Below are 22,812 nucleotides of genomic sequence, written 5' to 3' on the forward strand. Positions count from 1 at the left end.
GATGTCTCTAGAGTCTTTGAGGGAAGGCATACGGTCTCTCAAGGTAGAAACAGGCTTGAAGACACACCGAAGACCTTTAGATTAAGGTTTTATCTGACTTATAGCTATAATATATTTTTAAAATGACAGTATCCACCTCTTGATAATGCCATGTGTCCATTTAACCAATGCAAAAAAAATTACAAAAATATGCTTGATAAAATAGCCAATGCCCAAAGGGTTAACAATTCAAATTACCAGTTTTAATTACCCAGAAAACTCACAGCCACAATGGCCTCCCATCTTGATTACTACTACCCCTGTATTCAAATTCTCAAAACTCTGATGAATCAAACCTTCAATAAAAATCAAATAGTAAAGTTCTTGATGTGTCTGGTCATCCTCTAACTAATTGCTTAGGCTTCTTCCAAAACAAGAAAACTACCAGACCTATCCAAATAGAACCACTACAAGCATTAACTTAAGATTTAAAAGATAACATGATTATCTCGAAATTACTACCCCTCTCAAACACTTAGAAAAATTTAACAAAGTGAACTTAGATTCCAAATGCATGCTCACAGACTATCCTCTGAATACAGTAAATTTCTTCTAGAATTTTGATAGTTCATTACATATTCTGGAAGCGTCCATAAATCATTACACTCATATCCAGAAAACGCTGTGCACAGTTTGTGAGACAGGTGGTCTCACTGGAGCTAAACTTGTTTCCAGGAGTACTGGTGATACATTTATCCCAGCAAACATTTGTTAGCTTTGCTACCATCTGATTTATCATAGCCTTTCTCTTCTCTTCCTATAAGAATCATTATAATACAATAAACAAAAAAGTAAGTTCCAAATAAATGAAATCAAATCCTGTACATATACAACCAAATTTCCAATACAAAAGACACCGTTGTAGTTTATAAAGGGATGGTTATCCAACAATGGGCTGAAATGTATAAGGTTTAAGAGATCCAGGCAATGCAGTAATAGATTCCGCTGTAGTTACTCACATGATAAATGTAGAAAGAAATGCAACAAATTTGATATAAAATTTACACATCTGTTACATACTAGTAAGACATACATGACAAATAAATGACACACATAACCACGGCTTTATATACTCAGCCATGGCACATATTTAATTACATGTGCAATATTATGTTCAAGTGTGCAAGTACGCAAGAAAGCACTGATGCACTGTGGTAGAGGTATATGCATACGAGAAACAGATTTTACATAAGATGTAGGATCCGATATATGATGATGAAAATCATAGTTGTAGCAGATCCACTAAGAAATAGGTCATCCCATGTTGAACTTACTATGGTTGTTTAATAGCAATTTCTAAGAGACTTGAAGGTAAGTCGAGAGAAATCAATTACTTGTCCCATCTGTATAATTTAACTTTAGATTGGAAAGTTATGCAAAGTTAATTCAAGCTTTGATTGCTTTCAGATTTTAATTTTCAAGACATGCAGCAGTTTACAGTTTGAAATTGACCATGTGCACTTAAAATGAAAACCAGTCTGTGACAAAATTTCTCTTACATTTGGAGAGAGAAAAATGCAAGTACATTTGTGGAACCGTCCAATAAACTAGCATTACGGCAGAGTGTTGAAATGTGGAGCTCTTATCATGTGTTACGGTTGCATAAAAATGCAAGTACAATCACAACGTAAGCAAAAAAGGCTGTGCCAAAGCCAGATTTGCCTCCAAGGCTACCATTTTATCGGGAGTTGCAAATTATCATAGAAGTAGAACCAAGCTCTAAGCTTGCCATTGTTTACCCTCTGGGTGAACAGTTTAGAACATACAGATAGAACACTCAATGCAGAATAATAATGCCATAGATATCAGATAAAACATAAGAGATGCTATTCCATTCATAATCATGTGTGTCTTTACAAGTTACCTTCCAAGGTATATAAAGGTACCAAGGGGGTGAGAGGGCCAACCGTCGCACCCGTAACTACCATCCCTCGGTTACCGAGCTAACAAAGACAAATACAACTTAATTAACTAGTTTTATTCTCGTACAATATTGCCGCCAACATCATCCCCCCCAAAAAGAAAGGTTGTCTCCAAACGACTTACAACAAAATTGAGAATACATTGCTACTACAAAACCCAAAATCAAAAACTAAGGGGGTGCAGAGGGCGTCCCTGATGAAGAAGGCGCCGGTGGTGGTGTAGTGGTGGAAGCCAAGCGCCCACGCAGCTCGTACACCTACTCAGTCCTCCTCTTTAGATCCCGTTCTGCCACCATCTGCCTCTCCATTGCAGTCTTAACCATATAGGTTGCCTCCAACACCTCCTTATCCTTCGTGTCCAAGCTCTCCAGTGCACTGACTAATCGAGTCTCTAACTGAGCTCTGGATGCCCTTTCCTCTTCCAGCTGCATAACCAAGGCAGACTTATCTGCTACCAGAATGTCCATTGTTGTCCGAGTCTGTGCCATTGTAGCCTCAACCTCCCGAAACCTGGCAATCGGCTCCTCCTGAGCCGTCACTGCTGCTACGCGCAAGGCCTCAGCTATGGATGCCATATGTTGTGTCCTTCGGAGCTCAAGATAGCCTTCGCAGAAGGCCTGCTCCACCTCTCTCAACAAGGACTACATCCAGGTCTCGCCAACCCCCTCAGTGAGGCGCCAAGCCTCCAGCATCCCCAGGTTCTCTGTCTCAGGCCACCCGGCAAACTCAAAACACCTCCCAAACTCTTCTCTGTATCCAGTGCGGGCAAAGGTCAACAGCCTCTCCATCCGCTCGACCATGGCAGCATCCTCTTGGAGTCTCGCAGAGGTCACAAGCCGTTGCGCTCCTAGGAGTCATCTCGGCAATGAACTGCTCAAACTCTCCCGCACCCTGCTGCACTCCCACAAGCACCCCCTCCTCTTTGTAAGGACTGGTTACTACATCCGCTGGGGGTGAAGCAGCCCTCTGAAGCACCCTACTACTAGGAGAACTCCCTTCCTCGAGATCAATGATATCGAGAGAATGCATCTCCCTGCCTGGAGATAGAGCGGCCTCCCCTACAAGTGCCACGGGTGTGAGCTAGTAACGACTCAACCAGGCACTGAGGTCATCCTGGAGAGCGCCTGCTTCCATCATTACCTCCTGCATATAACCTGGCAGACCCGGCACATCCTGCTCCATGGAAGCCCCCGCACTCGCCAAGATACCCAGCCCATCCTGGTGAACTGAGGCCACCCCAGAGTCGATCCCTGTTGTGGTCTCGACCCTCGGTGGTGTCATAGCGATCGTCACCCGAGGCTGCCCAAAGCTAGGTACTGGCACCGTGGTGACTATGCTGACTGTCCTAAATGACCATGGCACCGCCAACTGACAAGTCTCCGGTAAGCGTGCTGGTGTAAACTGGACCCGAGCCGGGTGCGATGATAGAACAGTACTAGCTGGTGAGGACCCTTCTGTGCCTACCGATTCCATTACCTCCTCTTCGGGCAATTGGTCACCCCCTCTACCTGCCAACCGGAAACACCCTCCGCTCATCTGGGAGGTGTCGGTGGATTCCTCCTTGCCGCTATCAGCATCCTCCTCCTCTACGTCAGAGTCTTCTGAGTTGGACTTTGTTTCTGACATGGCGGGCTTCTTCCTTTTAGTGCCCAGACTTGCCTCCGCACCATGTGCCAAGACATCCAAATGCGACCAGTAGAATATAGGCGGCTGGTCCGGTGCAACACGACCCTGTGGCTCCAATGGCTGTGAGCCTGGGGTGATCTGTGTGCAGACTTTATCGAGAAATAACCCAATGGCGTGATGTGGCATATAAAATTTCTTGTATTGGAGGGTCATGAATTCATCCATCCTATCCGCCAGCAGTGATGCCCAATCATACACCACTCCATTGTGCAGCCCATTCATCAACACGATTTGTGCGATACTATATCAGACGCGCGGCTAGCACCTGTAAGGCGACTCTTTACTGCGGACAACAGGCATCGCCATACTCCCTTAGCCAAAAATGTTTTCTTGACCCCCCTACTCTTACCAGCACTTTTGAGGCTATCTTTTTCTGCCTATATGAGGTTATCGCGCAACATCAACTATAGCAAGGTGGCATGGACGTCTGGAGTGATTTTTTGTGAAGTATCAATTTTTTTTCCTTTCACCCCAGTTATGCCAAAAACCCTTCTGAACTCGCTTGTGGTGAACGAGACAGTTATCCGCTGGTGCTGGTAGTCAAATACAAACTGGCGGCGGTGTCTATCATAGGTGCCAATCATGGCATGCAAAACTACCTCAAAATCCTTTATGCAAAAAACTAGCATTTGGACCGTCCAATGTACCTGTGCGTGGCAAAGATTTTTCTTTATTAGGTCGTCATGAGGTGTCTTCGCCCACCAATTCTTGTAGTCTATTCCATTAAGACCTTCGAACACAATATTGTTCGTTGTTACCTCTTCCTTGTCCTTTGCCAATTGGGGTTTTGGACGATGCTTCTTGCTTTTCTGAGTGCTCATCCCGAGGCTGCCTGCAATACGCACACCGGATGGCAAAACTCGCTTGCCTGTGTCTGCACTTGATTCTGAAGTTCTTTGCTCTCCCTGTAACTTGTCTTCTAACGGCTGCAACCGTTTTCTCCAATCCGCCTTATTCCTGTTTGTGTCCATTGATCCCCGATTAATTTCCTTAATCTGCTTTTATAGCTTTAACTTTCTTGCACCTTCCACTTTCTCCTTCCAACTGCCAGCGTTTCCCTTTCAGCTCTCACCGTACTGTATGGCTTATGGTGTCTGTGGTACGATGTACGGTCTGCGGGTGTACGGTGTACGGCGTGCACTGGCGATTGCCGGCTCTCCTTCCTCCGCGATTTTTTTCTCCTTCCTTACGGTTGGCGGGGTCTGCAATTTAATTTTGTTTTTCCTTTCTTTTTGGGCGTCGCAGGGTATATATGGTGTGCGGGGCACCTGCCTCACCGCACGGTGGGCACGCTGGCTCCACCGCACGGTGGATGCACGGCCCCACCGTTCGGCGAGTGCCACCGTATAGCGCAACTTTCTTCTTCTTTTCTCTTTTTTTTTTTTTTTGTGTACGGTCACCTACCGTATGAACTCGTACAACCGTATTTTTTTTTGTTTTTTTGTTTTTTGTTTTTTTGTTTTTTGTTTTTTTAACGATTATTTCTTCGGGAGGATTCGAGGTCGGTCGCCCGTCTCTGCTCATGATACTGTTTTAATTTCGACCCATTGACGGCGTCTGACATCTCCTTCCCGTCAAGCGTCCACAACTTAATCGCCCCGTTGGCATTGACCTCGCACACCTTGAAGGGGCCTAGCCATCGTACTTTAAATTTTCCTAGTTTGATTTTGTTCCTCCCATTGAATTTCAACACTAATTGCCCCGAAGTAAACTTCATTCGCCTAAGATGCTTGCCGTGCCAAACCTTCCATCTTTGCTGGGCTGCCTCTGTGGCCCATTATGCCATCATTCTTTTTTCGTCCAGCTCGCTCAAGGCATACAATCTCTCCCTCAAGCTCTCCATATCCTCGAGTCTGTTCTCCACTGCAATGCGAAGGCTTAGCACCATGAATTCCCCTGGCACGACAGCTTCTTGCCCGTACATGAGTTGGAACGGAGTCTAGCTGGTGGTCACCTTGTAGGTTGTGCTGTAGGCCCACAAGATCGAAGGTAATTTTTCTTCCCAGTCTTCTCCCTCGACACCGCACGACTTGTAGATTACGCCCACGAGAATCTTGTTGGTAGCCTCGACCTACCCATTGGCTCGCGGGTAATAGGGGCTAGACAGTGAATGGAAAATCTTAAATTCCGTAGTGAGGAGTTTAATAACGTGGTTCACAAAATGTCCACCCCTGTCGCTCGTCAACTGCATAGGGATCCCATACCGTGTAATAATTTGCTCATAGATGAATCTTGCTGTACTTACAACCGAGTTGTCAAGTAGGGCCCGCGCCTCAACCCACTTGGTTAAATATTTCGTGGCTACCACAATGTAGCGACACCTTCTAGCGCGGCTAGCCTTGAGTGGCCCAATAAAATCCAGCCCCAACGCTCAAATAGTTCTTGAGCATGTGAAGGGTTGAGGGGCATGAAATCCCTTTTCAGCGACCTCCCCGCTCTCTGACACATATCACTACCTACTACCCATTCTCTCGCATCATTATACAATGTGGGCCACCAAAGGCCTGCTAGCAACACCTTCCTTGTCGTAGTGTTAGGTCCCATATGGCCTCCCGCGAGCCCCCCATGTGCCTCCCTTGGGACGCTTGGCACCTCTTCCTCCATCACACATCAACGTAAGGACTATCCTCTAGAAGGTTGCGGGAGCATTGCACAACCCGAACGGCATCCGGTTTTACGCATAGACTCCATCCTCCACCACAAAGGTGGTCTTCAACTTGTCCTCCTCAGCTATCGAAATCTGGTTGTATCCTGAAAAGCCATTGAGAAATGAGTACATTTCATGGCTAGCCACCTCCTCCGGGATATTGTCTGTGAAGGGTATGGGAAACGGGTCCTTGATGGTGACTGTGTTGAGGCACCGAAAATCCACCCAGATTCGGATCTGGTTGGCCTCCTTGAGTGAGATCACAATCGGCAAGACCCACTCACTTGTCTCCACCCGAAATATGATGCCAACCTCCAGCATCCGTTCGATCTCTTCGTTCACTTTGGCAACATAGTTTTTATTCATTCGGTACGGCCTCTTCCGTACCGGTTGGGCTCCCAGGACCAATGCTATCCGATGGGCACACATTTTTGGCGGGACACCCTTCAGATCCTTGTAGGACCACGCGAATACGTCCTTGTATTCCAAGAAGATTTTGAATGTTGCGGCCTTCAACACCGGGCTCCAATCGTCGCCTACCCAAATATTTCGGGGGTTGGCAGTGTCTCCTAAGTTTGTCTCCTTCACGGTGGGGTCTTTGTACCACATTGGTCTATCCTTTGAAAATTCGTACGTCGGAACATCATTTACTTTGGCATCTCCCTCCTTGTACTCCGTGTATTCTGGCAGAAACAACTCCTCACCTGGCTCGTCCTCAATCTGTAGCATGTGACAAGCAGGGTGAAACACTCCATAATCTTCCATTTGCCAATGGAAGATTCCATTCAGTGAGGAAGTGTCATCTTTTGAACATCCGCCAAGTTCAAGCACTCCTTCCTCATTTGGTTCCCTCTCGTCTTTACCTTCATAGGAGTCCCACTCCCATCTGTTTGAATCCTCCGAATCCGAGTCAGCTGACGCAAGTTCCTCGCCGACAACCTAGGTCCTCAGATCAATGGTGTACTTCCACCCCCCTTTCTCCATGGAAAGGGTGTTCTTCTTCCAGTCGTGGTTCACCTTTGTTGTAACCAGCCACCCTCTGCCTAAGATGGTGTCGTACCCCTTCTTCTTGAGTGGGATTACCACAAAATCTAGTAGGAAGGGTTGCGTGCCAATTGTGACCGGCTGGGCCATCAGGGTGCCGAGTGGCTTGATGTTGTGCTGGTCTGCACCTACCAAGTTGAACGTGGGTGGCCATAGTGTTGGCTTCCCGAGCTTTTTCCACGTATCCTCCGGCTTCACCCCTGAACCTCCGTCCACGATGGTGTCTTTGAGGATAGCCCCGAGAATTCCCATCTCTACTACAACAGGATGCCGACCACTATTTAAGGCCAACAACATTGGGTCAGCCAAGGGGCTGACCGGAACTTCCACCCATGTCGTACACGAAGGTGCCTGCACAGTGGTTTGTATGGAACTAAAAATGGCGGTTCTCAACTGTGGCATTGTCTCTAGAAGGTCCTTTACCCTTGCAGGCACTTCCATCTGCAGTACTTGCCCAATTATGTTATTTTCGGCCTCCATACGGGATGATGTACTCACCACCTCGTTGTTCTGTCGTTCGGCCGTCATCTCACACTCAATATTGGCTTTTGCCTCCCGTAATCTCTCCTTCTCCGTACGGGGGTCCGGATAAGTGGCCTTTTTGGTCTGAGCGCAAGTGATTGCCAGTACTTCTTTCTCACCAATCTTCTCAATGTTGAGGAGGTTAACCCCTAGCTTGGTGCAATTTGTCTCATCATGATCTTCAGGACCACACCATCTGCACAAGTGTTGTGATGCCTCCTCTTTCTGGCAGTCCCGCGCAAAGTGTCCCCACTGGTTGCATGCTCGACACTGAATCATCGGTCGTCCCTTGGCATCATACTGCATTCGACTCCAATTATTGCTATTATTATTGTTGCCTCTTCCTCCCCTTCGGTTACCTCTGTACCCACCAAATGATGTCGTGGTGTTGGCTTGGGGCTGCGATGTGCCCGTTGTCGCTGACGGCTGCTCCTGGGTGAAGAGCACTTGGTTCCCGCGTGTCTTCATGTTGTAGGGGCATTCTTTGGTAGAATGTCCCAACACTTGGCAAATATCACAGAAGGCCTTTTTTGGACAAGAGCCTTTCATGTGACCTTCCTCCTTACAATCTGCGCACCATACTTCCTCATTTTTGTTGGTGCTTCCCTTCATGCTCTTGAATTCCTTCATCATGCGGTGCATATCTTTTTGAAGGGCTTGCACCTTTTTACTCGACCCCTTGTCGCTGCTACTTTCGTCGAAGGAGGAGTCCTCTTTAGAGGATTTGTCTTTCTTTTTCCTGGATGTCTTCCCTTCACTCTCCAGGTCCATTGCCCCGTTATAGGCATTGTTGTAGGATGTGGGGGGTACAATTTTCATTTTTCTTCTGAGCGATGATTTTAGGCCCTCCACGAACCATCTTTTCTTTAACCCATCTTCGAGCTGATTATCCATTCTCCCCAACAATTCCTTTAGTCGTCGGCTATATGCATGGATGGTCTCACTTTTCCCTTGCTTGGTGCTCAAGATTTCTGCTACAATTTCACTATCATCTCTGAGGAGTCGAAACTCCTTTTCGAAGGCTTTGTACAATGCATCCCAAGTTGTCAGTTGGGTTTTGTCAACATCCAAGTACCAATCGATGGCTACTCCTCGTAGGGTGGCGGGGAATTGCACCACCCATTCGGCCCTGTCGACCACGTCATTGGCCAACCAGATTGTCTCACATGTACAGCAGTGCCGTACAAGGTCTTCTTTCCCATCTCCAATGAACTTCGGTAATTTTTGCCGATTCGCCATTACGTTTCTTGGCGGCCCGGTCTACCATTCGGAACTCGAATTTAAACCTCCAGGAACTCCTCCTCCAGGCACTTGTCCTCCCGAAGGTACTCCGCCGAGATTTGGTCTGTTGGGTCCCACCAAGTTGCTTTGACTACCAAGGTTTGATGAGCCTGTCCCGAACAGATTGCTTCTACTACCGTGACCTTGTGTCCTCCCGACACCTTCGGTCGCACCGGTATCCTCAGCCTCTCTGTCCTCGGTCTCTGTCTCGTCTTCCCTCCTGGTCTCAGCACCTCTGTATGGCGTGTACGGCTCTACCGTACTCCCGTCACCGATCTCCTCCAATGTTAGGGAAAGGTCCCCCAACCGTTTCCTGGTGGTTTCTATTAGTGTGGAAACCTAGCCCTAGCTAGAGCCATTGTTGCCATTTCCACCGCTTCCTTCCTCGGCAATCCTGTTGAATCCCCTTCTGCGTTCTGCTTGTTGCTCGAGAATTAATGCTCGTTGGGCGGCTTAAGAGTCCCCTATGTATTCCTTCTTATTTTTGTCTTTATTTAGCAAATTGGGCATTAATTCTAAGTTCTCTTTATGCAATAGAACAAGGCATCATATTGAACAGAACACTTTTATTAATTCATCCCTGGTATACAATGTATGTCACTACAGTGGGGGTGTTCTTGTTTTATTCTTCCCCGCCGGTACACATTCACGGATTATTCATCCCTCGATCGGTTTCATTGCACTCCTCTTGGCGCTCGTGAAACTCCCATAGGATTTGTTGGCGTTGATTCTCCCGATAGGTCTCTTCCCTGCAGCTTTGGAGAGCCAAAAATGCCTGTGCCAGAAGGCTGGGCAAATTGCTCATCAACCGATTTACCGTCAGTCTTACACCAAGCGCACTCCACACAGCGTCCTTTGGAACATCCTCGGTTGTGGCTTCCCTCCGTACGTGTGTTTCGATCGCCACCTGGAGGATGCAGGAGAAATCCTTCATGAGTGCTAGTTCTCCGTCGAATAGTTCTTCAGGTTCTTCGTCTGGGTTACTGCTCGTCCCTTCGGCAAATGGTTGTCCCATTATCCGTGTGCCATATAGTATACTCCCGTGCTCCGGATAAAATTTTGGCAACGGCACCAGATGTTTACCCTCTAGGTGAACAGTTGAGAACATACAGATAGAACACTCAATGCAGAATAATAATGCCATAGATATCAGATAAAACATAAGAGATGCTATTCCATTCATAATCATGTGTGTCTTTACAACTTACCTTCCAAGGTATATAAAGGTACCGAGGGGGTCGGAGGGCCAACCGTCGCACCCGTAACTACCATCTCTCGGTTATCGAGCTAACAAAGACAAATACAACTTAATTAACTAGTTTTATTCTCGTACAATATTGCCGCCAACAGCCATAACCACTCCTTGCCTCCACCCAAAAATGTTAAGAGGAGCTATAAAAAGCCATATAAAAGCTCCTATAGATGGGTCACAACAAGCTCAATTCTAGCCCATTTGTGTCCATGGCTCTTTTTAAGAAAAAGGAAGCAACATGCAAGTGTGTATTGATTATAGAGCTTTAAGAAAGAAGATCATCAAAAACAAGTATCCCACTCCCAAGATCAATGAGATAATTAATGAATTGCATAGAGCTATGTACTTTTCAAAAATTGATTTGCTTTCAGCCTACCATCAAATTCATGTAAGGGATGAAGATATGCACAAAACAACATTTATATATCAATTTGGGCACTTTGAATTTTAATCATGCCTTTTGGTCTGACAAATGTGCCAGCCTTTCCATTCATGCATGAACCATGTTTCCAGCAATCAATTGAGAAAATTTATTTTGATTTTCTTTGATGACACATAAATTTATAGCAAGACTTGGGAAGATCATTCGAAGCATCTAGATACATTCCTTGGAATATTAAAGCAGCAAGCTCTCTTTGCACAAGAATCAAAATATGTGTTTGAGGTGACAAAGATCTTGCATTAATGCTCAAGGTATTCAAGATGATCAACAAAAGATCCAAATCATTTTGATTTTTCCTCCTCCTATCACATTGACATAGCTAAGAGGATTCTTTGACCTTTGCAGTTATATAGGAGATTTGTTATGGAGTTTTCAAAGCTAATAGTAACTCTAAATGATATGACAAACAAATGAGTTTTTGCAAGGATAGAACTCAAGAAGCTTTCAATAAATTTACGAGTTAATGGGTTCATGCCTTGCTCTTGGAGGTAATAATTTCATGCCTTGTACTTACTATTGTAGAATTTAAAAGGAACATTGTAGAATTTGAAAGCAAAAGATTACAAGAATAAAAAAAGGACTCTTTATCTATGACAAAGAAATGTTGGTCATCATGCATAATTTGGCCAGGTTAAACAACATTTGGTTTGTGGAAGACTTGTGTTGTACACATATCATAAAAACTTAAAATTCTTTCTTGGCCAACATGACTTCAATGATAGACAACAAAAAAGGAACAGAAAAAGAATGTAGTTGTTGATACTCTTTCTAAAAACCCTACTTTGTGTTCCAAGTATGATTTTGACTTAGAGTACATGAAAGGGAAAAAGAATGTAGTTGTTGATACTCTTTCTAAAAAGCCTACTCTATGTTCTACTTCTATTTTTTCTATTGAATGGAAAGTCACTTTTATGCAAAAATATTCTTTAAATGGATTTCTACTAATCTCCTTGAAGGGAAGGTGAGGGAAGAAGGATTTTGTGATAACCCTCTACTGTATCACTTGATGTATATCTTATAAAATATCTCAAGAAGGATAATAGCATATATTACTGAGTACAATAGAAATATATAAAATGAAGAAATCAATTATTAAAATAATGTATTAAAAGAGGAAATAAATTATTAATTAATGTTAAATTATTAAATAAGGTTAATATAAATAAATGATCAAATAATGTTAATATATATTTAATATATTAAAAGATGTCAAATATTAAATGGAATTGAGAAATTGTATAAGCTAAGTTTATTATATAAAGTATATTAAATAGAATTATGATATAACAAAAAACGGGAAAGCTAACACCACGGTTACCCCCCGCGGGAAGTGGTGGGACAGGAGTCCCAGCCTGGGCTACGACCACCATCACACCTCTTCCTGCGGAAGGGACCCCATGGTGGGACGCAACCCTTCCCCTCCACGGGGTATAAAGGAAGACATCCGTAGAGTAAAGGGAGGACACGGGAAAGAGGAAACGTGAAGGAAGAGAAGCTGCGGACTGCGGACTGCGGACTGCAAACAGGTAAGCGATTAACTTACACGCCACAAGGATGTATATGTGTGTGGACGTGTGTGCCACACACACACATATATATTAATGAGGATTCTGTCGTATGTGAGATAGCATACCAATCTCTTGGGCAGATTTATAGTAGTTTAATAATATTGTCTCATGGGTATGTAACAAATAAATATATGTATGTATGCAGCATATTTGTAAATATTTAGGAACAATAATAGTAATTAAGGAATATGTAGATGCAGACATAAAATATAGATGATAATGAAATAGAAAATGTTATATGAATAACAATAATTTGGCTATGTGATGGAGGCTATTGGGAGAAAAGTCCTTTAGCCTAATTCAGGGATTATGATAATCCCTGGTAGGCAGTATATACTGAGTATTCATATGCATATATGTTAAGGCTTGGGTGTTAAAAGCTCACCCAAGAAGAGACGGATCTGGCCGGTCCTCTCTAGTAGACTTGGATGATAGGATGTATCATCCAAGGCAAGGAATTGAACATATATGATGGTCTTCCTTGGTAGGCTTGGATGTAAGATGTTACATCCAAGACAGGAATCGAATTATCCATCAATTTCCTGATATGGCTTGGAACCAAGATGGGTTCCAAGAAGGCGAGCATTACAACCGCCTAAGGACATGTCCCAGTACTGCACTCATATCCTTTTATTAAATAAGAATTGAGATTAGCTTTAATTAAGTAATTGAAGTTTAATTGCAAATTAGATTAGTTATATATATATATATATATATATATTTGTTGCATTCTAACAGTCTGTTTTACAGGACAGTGATCTCTAACCAGTAGGGACATTACAGATTTGTGGTAACAAATGGTCTCATTCTTTATAAAAACAAAATCCGATCATTCTTGAAGTTTGAATGAGACAATCTTAAGGGCTTTCTGTGATGCACAATTAGCATGCCAGTTGCCACCCATGATTCTTCATGACCCACAAACAACTTAGGAAATAGTTCTCATGGAAGGGTTGCATGTCGTGTCCCCACCATGATACATCATTCTGTCCTAACTTATTAAATCTAGCTAGGCGTCAACATGAAGAAAATGGCCTTATTCATAAGACCTCGCCATTTTCTTTTTGTCTCAGCTGACTCGTGACAGAAACCTATATTAATATGATATCTAATGTTGATGAAGAAGAGTAATTTGTATATGCAGTGATCAAGTATAAACCTTTGATATATGTCAAAGAATACACAACATATAACAACGACTATGTAAATATATCACGATATATGATAGCAACTACAGATGATACAGCAATGTTGAAACAAACAAGGATCAACTTCTTAATGCACAACAAAGGAGCAATATTACTGTTTGTAGCAGTTAACTGACAAGTCAGCATATAAAGTCTGATCCGATAAGGTGGTTAATAATATGCGGTTTACACTAACAAGACAAAACAATTCATAATTAATAAGCAGTGATTCATTACCCCAGAACAAATGCGATTTACTTTAACAATTGTTAAAGTGCAATTCAGATAAGAGACATGTCCAATGGTAAATAATGATCGATGAGACTTCATCACAAAGATGTGAATTTATTAAGCAAGGAAGTCCGAGTCACTTCTAAGATGGTGACTACTTATATGAGGGAAGGTGTCTCTTGAGAGAAATTGAGAGATATTTATACAGAAAAATGATCATTCCAAGAGAGGGAGGAAATAAAAAGATATATGAGATCTATATATTCAGATCTGTACATTAAGTAACAGAAGATCATCTAGCAATAGGAGATCTTCAAATACATCAGCAGGAATCCTAAATTCACAAAACACAGGTTTCATTCTCCAGCATCAAATAACAACAGAACTTCTCCCATTCACGGCAGACAATCTGTGTAATAATATTACTGCCGTATGCGAAAATAGATACATTGCTTATCTATGTACTTATATCAATTCTATATATGAAAATATGATAGATAATGATATCAATGGTAGGCAGATTTGACTGTTTGATCTAAGCATCTATGCATTTAATGATATGATTACAATAATCCATCAGGTAGAGTAAGGAAGCAGGGAATCTGCATTTAGGGAGAACAGCTTAGGGCATCCTACTACAGTGACCAGTAGGGAGAGAACAACTATTGGGGTACCCTATTGCACTATGGAAGGGAGAGAATGGCTAAGGGCACCCTATTGCCATTCCCCTTCCAATCCCTACATTGAGGGACTGTTAATAAACATAAGGATCTCTAGCCATGGATGTGTGGTGGAGGACTGCATGGAGGGAGAACAGTTGTCTTAGGGCACCCTACCCTGCTTTCTTACTCCATATCTTCTATAACTGAGATTCACATACAAATCAGACTTGCTGTGTAATGAAAAATATATAATTTCCTTGCTCTAACCATAGATTTATTCATGAATGATGTCTGCAATATTACCTAACCATAATCTTTAACATAGATATATATATATATATATATATATATATATATATATATATATATATATATATATATATATATATATATATATATATATGTGCATATATTGTTCATGATGTGATTGCAGGATTAAAGATCCCAAGATCGCATTATTAAAGAGATTTTTTTTGGTAAGATGTAACCCTAACCCTAAATTGTTGTAAATGTGATTTTAGGGCAAATTAGGAAGGGGACATTACAAATGAGAGCATGATCTTGCCATCCTGCAGGGAAAGATGAATCAACGAATCACTCTAGTTAACAAGAAAGAATCTAAGTATACCTGTATTCACATGTATGCTCCATGTTTGCATATATCCATGTGTATGTTTTGTGTTTGGTTCATACCTAACATGTTAATATTCAATATAAGATCTCTGATGAGTGTTGTAAGTTGCCCACTAATTGCCATTATATATGTAAGAAAATATGTCTCAGTAGGTAGTACTCTAGCCAAAGAGATTTGATGGAACACACTAACTGCATGAAGGAAATGCAATTTTGAACCAATGAATTTGTTGATGATTTAGTTCGTAGACAAGATAAGCATGGTTTGTTAACAAGAGTTATGTCTCTCCCAAAAAGGAAGGCATCTCTTCAAGGGTATATGGAGATTTTGAGAAAAAAAAAAAGGCATCGATACTTGTATAGCATTAGTAATAAGTGTCAATGGGTAAATATGTGTTAGAGTGGTAATTGTAAAAAAGGGGTTACTTGGTTGAATGTAATGTTACGCCCCCTTTAGCATAAATCATATCCAAAGAATTTGATAAGTTATAATTACCCAAGGGTAGCAATTAACTATGAAAGGTTGTAACTCGTGCAAGGGCCTAATTACAAAGAATTGTGACTCCTGCACATTAGAAGTTATAAAAAGGGAGAGTATTTCATTTGAAACGATCATCATGTACCAATTCATTCCAGTATCCAGTCATTCATCAAATAGAAAATAGAATAAATTATCAACCACAGCAAATAAGACACTTGAACAATTCATTCTATGTAGATCATTCATACATTCATCATTCAATCATCAACAATTCCATGCTCACTTCAAGTCATATGGGCAATTCATTGAAATATCAATTGCTTCAAGCCTTAGTTAAAGAAATCTATCAATCCACCAGCAATTCGTCACTATGCATCATTCAATCAACAAACTTCCATCAATTGACAAATCAATCATGAATCATCAAATATCAATACCGATCAATCATCAAATATTGAATATCAATCAATTATCAATTTGTCATAAATCCACCAATCTGATTGGCAACAATCAATCAAAACTGAATTTTCACTCATCGATCATTTGCCGCATTCACATATATATACACTTATCAATTTATCATCCAACTCTTGGTTGTGTCGTTGAGATACCTCAGTTTGTTGTGATGACAAAAACAAATATTAGTTCAAACTTGCAAATTGAGCAGAGTGGTGCAACAGAAGCTAATCACATCACTGTTTCTAAGAATTGGTTGAGATCATCATAATAACAAAAGACCCAATGAATGAAATGAAATTTGACATTCTTTGAGGACAAGCAATCTCGGGAAGGGCAGACTGTCATGTCTCCACCATGATACATCATTCTGTTCTAACTTATTAAATCTAGCTAGGTGTCGATGTGAAGAAAATGGCCTTATTCATAAGACCTCGCCATTTTCTTTTTGTCTCAGCCAACTCATGTGACAGAAACCTATACTAATATGATAACTAATGTTGATGAAGAAGAGTAATTTGTATATGCAGTGATCAAGTATAAACCTTTGATATATGTCAAGAATACATGACATATAACAGCAACTACGTAAATATATCACAATATATGATAGCAACTACAGATGATATAGCGATATTGAAACAAACAAGGGTCAACCTCTTAATGCACAACAAAGGAGCAATATTACTGTTTGTAGCAGTTAATTGACAAGTCAGCAAATAAAGTCTGATCTGATAAGGTGGTTAATAATATGCGGTTTACATTAACAAGATAACAATTCATAATTAATAAGCAGTGATTCATTACCCCAGAACAAATGTGATTTACATTAACCATTGTTAAGGTGCGATTCAAATAAGAGAAACGTGCAAAAATAAATAATGATCGATGAGACTTCATCACAAAGATGTGAATTTATTAAGCAAGGAAATGCGAGTCACTTCTAAGGTGGTGACTACTTATATGAAGGAAGGTGTCTCTTGAGAGAAATTGAGAGATAGTTATACAGAAAATTGATAATTCCAAGAGGGGAAGGAAATGAAAAGATATATGAGATCTATATATTCAGATCTGCACATTAAGTAAAAGAAGATCTTTGAACACAACAGCGGGAATCCTAAATTCACAAGAAGCAGGTTTGACTCTCCAGCATCAAATAACAACAGAACTTCTCCCATTCACGGCAGACCAATCTGTGTAATAATATTGCTGTGGTATGAAGAAATAGATACATTGCTTATCTATGTACTTATATCAATTCTATATATGAATATATGATAGATAATGATATCAATGGTGGGTAGATTTGATTGTCTGATCTCAGCATCTATGCATTTAATGATATGATTACAATAATCCATCAGGTAGGGTAAGGAAGGAAGGAATCTACAATTGGGGAGAACAACTTGGGCACCTTGCTACAGTGACCAGTAGGGAGAGAACAGCTGTTGGGGCACCCTATTGCACTGTGAAAGGGAGAGAATGGCTAAGGGCACCCTATTGCCATTCCCCTTCCAATCCTTACATTGAGGGACTGTTAATAAACATAAGGATCTCCAGCCATGGATGTGTGGTGGACTGCATGGAGGGAGAACAATTGTCTTAGGGCACCCTACCCTGCCTCCTTACTCCATATCTTTTATAATTGAGATTCACATACAAATCAGACTTGCTGTGTAATGATGAATATATAATTTCCTTGCTCTAACCATAGAAAATGATGTCTGCGACTCTGCAATATTACCTAACCATAATGTTTAATAATTAATATATGTGTGTGTGTGTGTGCATATATTGTTCATGGTGTGATTGTAGGATTAAAGATCCCAGGATCGCATTATCAAAGAGATATTTATTTAGTAAGATGTAACCCTAACCCTAATTTGTTGTAATTGTGATTTTAGAGCAAATCTAGGGAAAATTAGGAAGGGGGCATTACATTGCAATAAGGATGTCCTTAAACACATTAAAGAAAATGTGAGTTAACAACAAAAATGGTAGAACATGTTTTTGTAGCAAGCTAGCTTCAACCACTACCTGTCCCAAATCAAAAGTGAGAAAGCATATCCATAGATTACATCACAAGATTGCATTTATGTTGTAGTGTTTAAGTTAACAAAGTATGCACACTTATGTGCTATTTCTTCAAAACTCAAAGAACATCAAGTAGCTGACTTATTTTTCAGATTAGTGTTTAGGCTAGATAGGTTGCCTAAAAATATTGTCGATAAAAGAGATGGTAGATTTCTCAATTCTTTTTTTGCAAGTGCTATTTCATTTGACTCGTATGAAATTCACTTCTAGCACAGACTATCATCCTCAAATAGATGGCCAAAAAGAGATAGGCAACAATTGGGTTAAAGGTTGTTTGAGGAACTACGTTTCAAATCTGTAGCAATCTTGGTTTAAGTGGCGACGAGAGAATATTGCTACAACACTACCCCACCATAAGTCCACTATTATGTCTCCATTCATGGCATTATATGATTATGATGCATTAACATTTGTTGATTTAGTGTTCACAAATAGCAAAGTACCAGTAGCTAGTGATGGTGATAAATAAACAAAGCATATTGAGGTCACTCAAAGATCACCTATAACAAGCCCACAATCAATAGAAATTCAATGTAGTTTGAAACCACACAGAGAGGTTATTTGAAGTTTTGAGATATAGCCAAACCTCCATCAAAAGTAGTGGGCTGAAAATCTAAAACCACACTATTATGGGCCTTACCCGATCTTGAAGAGAGTTGGTGAAGTTGCATATGAGTTGAAATTGCCAAAAAGTAGTAGGATTCATAAAAAAATCATTTGCCTTATCTCAAGAGGGGCCTTTGGGAAACATATCACATTGTTGGTGGATTTGCCACCCTTGGATGATGAGGGAAAACAGGTATTCAAACCTAATGCTATTCGTGATACCATGTAATGATGTTGAGATGTAAAGCATTACTAAGTACCTAATTCGTTGGAAGATGCTAATTGGGAAAGGCCAAAGATCTTGGGGCATCCAAATTCGCATTTTCTTGAGGGCGAGAAATTTCGGAAAGGACAAAGTTGTATTGTCCCTAATCATAAGTATATGGGTTTTTGAGTCATTTTCCAACCATGTGGGGGATTTCAAACTTTGGCATATTATGATGCCTCCCTTTCATTCCCCATATGCATTAGGTATGCTAAAACCTTGATCCCTACTTCCTTCTTGCACTAGCATCACCAACTCCCAATCCCCATAATCCCACCACTCAACCTATTTGAACCCCAAAACTTTAAATCTCTCACCTCGGCATCCCCGCATCCTATTCCCCACACCCCAACCCCAAACATTCAAAAGAACATAATGATGGCATACCAAATGGAGATATGTCAAAGTGGCATACCGACTCCTAATTCCCCAATCCCACTAACCTATGCATCCCACTAGTGCACATTTCCCTAGAGACCCACCTTTCAACATTCCTTTCCCTAAACTGCCATCATTTGAACAAGGAGATTCATGAACCGACTTGGTTGACCAAAGACACCATTAATGGACCCAAATTTGAAAATGATAAAATGGTAGGAAATTTTCAAATAACTCTTAACATGTGCAAGCCCACACTAGACCTCCAACCTCTATCATACGGTGAGCAGCTACATCAATTTAAATCATCTTTCAACATTTTCATCAAATCATAACCCTTAGTTCGAGCACTTGTGTTCAGCTATCAGATCAAGAGGAAAAAAAACCTTAGGTACTAGATACCAATGGACAAAACCGCATTGGTTTCTTGGAGTTCAAAGGATCAAACCCAATTGAACCTTGACAGCAGCTTCATACAACAATTGTATCAACACATCAACCTAGGAGACTACAACAATGTTTGAATATTTTTGCAAGTCGATCATTTCCAAAATGTATTTGTCATTATTGTAGTCTTGATTATCAGCAAATATTTGTAACAATAGATTTATGTAGTTATTTTAATGAAATGTGTGAATTAAATGCTCTATCCCAATCAATTCGTATGTTCAGATCTGTTCATTTTATGTAGGCATTTCAAATCTAAGCATTTTGTATGAAAATTTTGATTGATTTTTATTGCATTAATCTAGATCTAAGCAATTTATATGAATATTTTAGCTAAGGATCTTTACAATGTTATTTTTGAACTATGGACATCTTGGGGAGTGGGTGATGGACTTTGACTAGGAATTTGGGTGCCACACTTTAAGTGATTTTAGCTCTTAGTTTCCTAATTAACATTTGATGATTTCATGTATTGCTTCTATTTATTGGGTACTTAAGATGATGGTTTCATAGTGACTTTTGCAAGTATTGTTATGCTACTAAAATTGTTGGTATCATTATGCTACCAAAATTGCTTGAGATCTTTCGTTGATAATACTCTTGTAATGGATTAAACTCTACAAGTGTACTATGATCGTTGTTTACTATATAATACATTGATTTACTTTGTAGTGTGGAGTTTTTCTTCCAAAAGGGTTTTACCTGTATAAATCACAATGTTACAATGTATTGCTTTTGTGTTTATTTCCTTGTAATTGTATGACCAACTTAATTATTTGTGCAAGCCTCCTCTCATATATTAGTGTAGGAGCATTTTCCATATCCTTGCTTCTTTTCGATTAGTACCAAAACTTGATCACATTTAGTCCTAAGTCTTAGAGACAAGGTTTTTGTTCTAATATTTATTTGAGTGAAAGCTTGCACAAAAGGAGATTTTCTTGCTAGAAAATGAAAAGCACGTCAAGGATACAAATGGAATGATTCACTAGCACTAACTTTGAGTTATGAAAGCTAAAGATGGGGGATATGCTTGTAGAAGGAGATAAATAGGCTACCATATTTGGATCCAAACCCATTACAATGTCACAAGCCAACTAAGATCTATTGGACAAAAAGACAAAGAGACTTATTAAGCTCTACTTGGAAAATTTCAACTTGTTGACAGTACATGAAGACAAAGTCGCCAAACAAGCTCTTTGGAAGAAGACTTATACCAAGTTAAATCCTTGGTAACATTTTTTCTTGAGAAAGAAATTGTAGACCTTGAGAATGGATGATGGTAGTGCTATGGCCGAGCATATGAACGTGTCCAATATGATTTTGGGCCAATTACACTATGTTAGAGTGAAAATGGAGAGGAAGAATTATTGCATGACACTTCTATATTCTTTGCTAGACTCATGGGATCACTTTGTGATAGCAACTGGGACCGCTACCTTGAAACTCAAAATGGATGAAGAAGTGGTTGCTTTACTCTCGACGCAGATGAAGCAAAAAGCATCAAAATCTACTAAGGAGACTAAGACCTATACCATATCAGGCAGGTAATTGTTTAGGTCACAATCTAGCGAGCACATCTTATGGGCATAGGAAACACCCTTGTGAGAACGAGGAAAATAATGCTGTTTCTTATGTCTATTGTTCAAAATGATACCTCTTTGAATTTCAATCCTTGGACAATGCTCGTGATAACTCAAACCTTGCCTGCACTTCTAAACGCAAGGGACATGTGTCTTCCCCAGCTGAATTTCAATTCAATGAATTCTTAAAATATACATTGCCAATTAGTATAACCTTCGAGACGACCTATATCTATTTCTCATTAAGAAACTTTTGACTGAGTACCATCTGCAAATTAATTGCAGCCTCTCCATCACTATTTCATTACGTATTTCCTGATCACTGAAAACGTCCTCAACCCTTAAACCCTAATTCGATGACCCCGACCAAATGAAGCAAGCAAGAGATTTTTCTTTCACTGGGGAAAGAAACCCTAAAAAGAGCTGCTTTGAGTTCAAGAAAAGAAGTGTGCGCCTACTGTCACAACGGGATGAAAGCAATGCTTCCACATAAGAAAACAACACCACTCAATACAGAAATTTATATTTTGTTCGAAGAAAACGTAATAGTGTATCCATTATTTAAATTTGAAAATCTTAACGGAGGGACTGTTTAAAAACTAAATGATAATTTACGTTTGAATAGATGAAAACACAGTAAGCGGCTTGGGCTTGCTTACTTCGAGAAAACTTTGCATCCTGGCAGCATCGGCGGAAGAAGCCATGCTTTCGATCACTAGATGTTAACAACTTGCGAATGGAATTTCTTTGTTTATCTCCTGGTCTAATGTGAGCTTCTGAATGAATTTCCTACGGTTCCAAAGTCTGCAGCCAAATCTACCTAGTTAGCAAAGAGATCTTTCAAATGTGGACTAAAGATAGCCGTACGTTTGAAAAAGGAATCTGGAAGGAAGGATTTTAGAAATACTTGGGCGGTGAAGTTTAGGGTATTCACTTTTCAGGGTGTGACATGCATGACTTGACGGGAGGAATGAACCAATGAAGGAATTTTGTTGATGTGTACGAGATAAAAGCAGTTTAAGGGATAAGAATCAAAATTAATATGTTTTCAAGTTTTTTATGTTGGGTTCTATTATGAATATTGAGTAAGAATCTCGTTGTTTTGTGAAGTTTTGTCTCTTCCAAAAAGCTCATTCAAACTGTCCATCTTTAACTTGTTATCAAACTAACTAGGAATATCCTCATATGTTGTGCACTCCTCCATGAAATGCTATTTTGTTTCCACTGCCCCCTTGCTACAAAAATTGCATGTCCTTTCTTCCCAATCTTCTTTGGGTACCTTCCACCTACCAGTTTCATATCTCAAATGATGAGATCTAGTCCTCAACTATGCAATTAAAATTTTGGCCTTCCCATTGATCGTAGATCTCAAATAAACTTTTTCATCAT

At 40.6% G+C, this 22,812-nt stretch overlaps 1 protein-coding gene across 1 annotated transcript; it reads right to left on the bottom strand.

Moving 5' to 3' along the window:
• Positions 1-519: 519 nt before the first annotated feature.
• LOC131029319 (mitochondrial import inner membrane translocase subunit TIM8) lies at positions 520-22,386 on the bottom strand. Its single transcript, XM_057959763.2, has 2 exons — positions 22,083-22,386; positions 520-796 (listed from the first exon to the last, which is right to left on the bottom strand). Exons 1-2 carry the CDS (start codon positions 22,125-22,127, stop codon positions 611-613), a joined length of 231 nt encoding a protein of 76 aa, XP_057815746.1. The 5' UTR covers positions 22,128-22,386; the 3' UTR covers positions 520-610.
• Between the last annotated feature and the right edge of the window lie 426 nt (positions 22,387-22,812).

This window comes from Cryptomeria japonica, chromosome 10 (genome assembly GCF_030272615.1).
Source record: "Cryptomeria japonica chromosome 10, Sugi_1.0, whole genome shotgun sequence".
Taxonomy (NCBI): domain Eukaryota; kingdom Viridiplantae; phylum Streptophyta; class Pinopsida; order Cupressales; family Cupressaceae; genus Cryptomeria; species Cryptomeria japonica.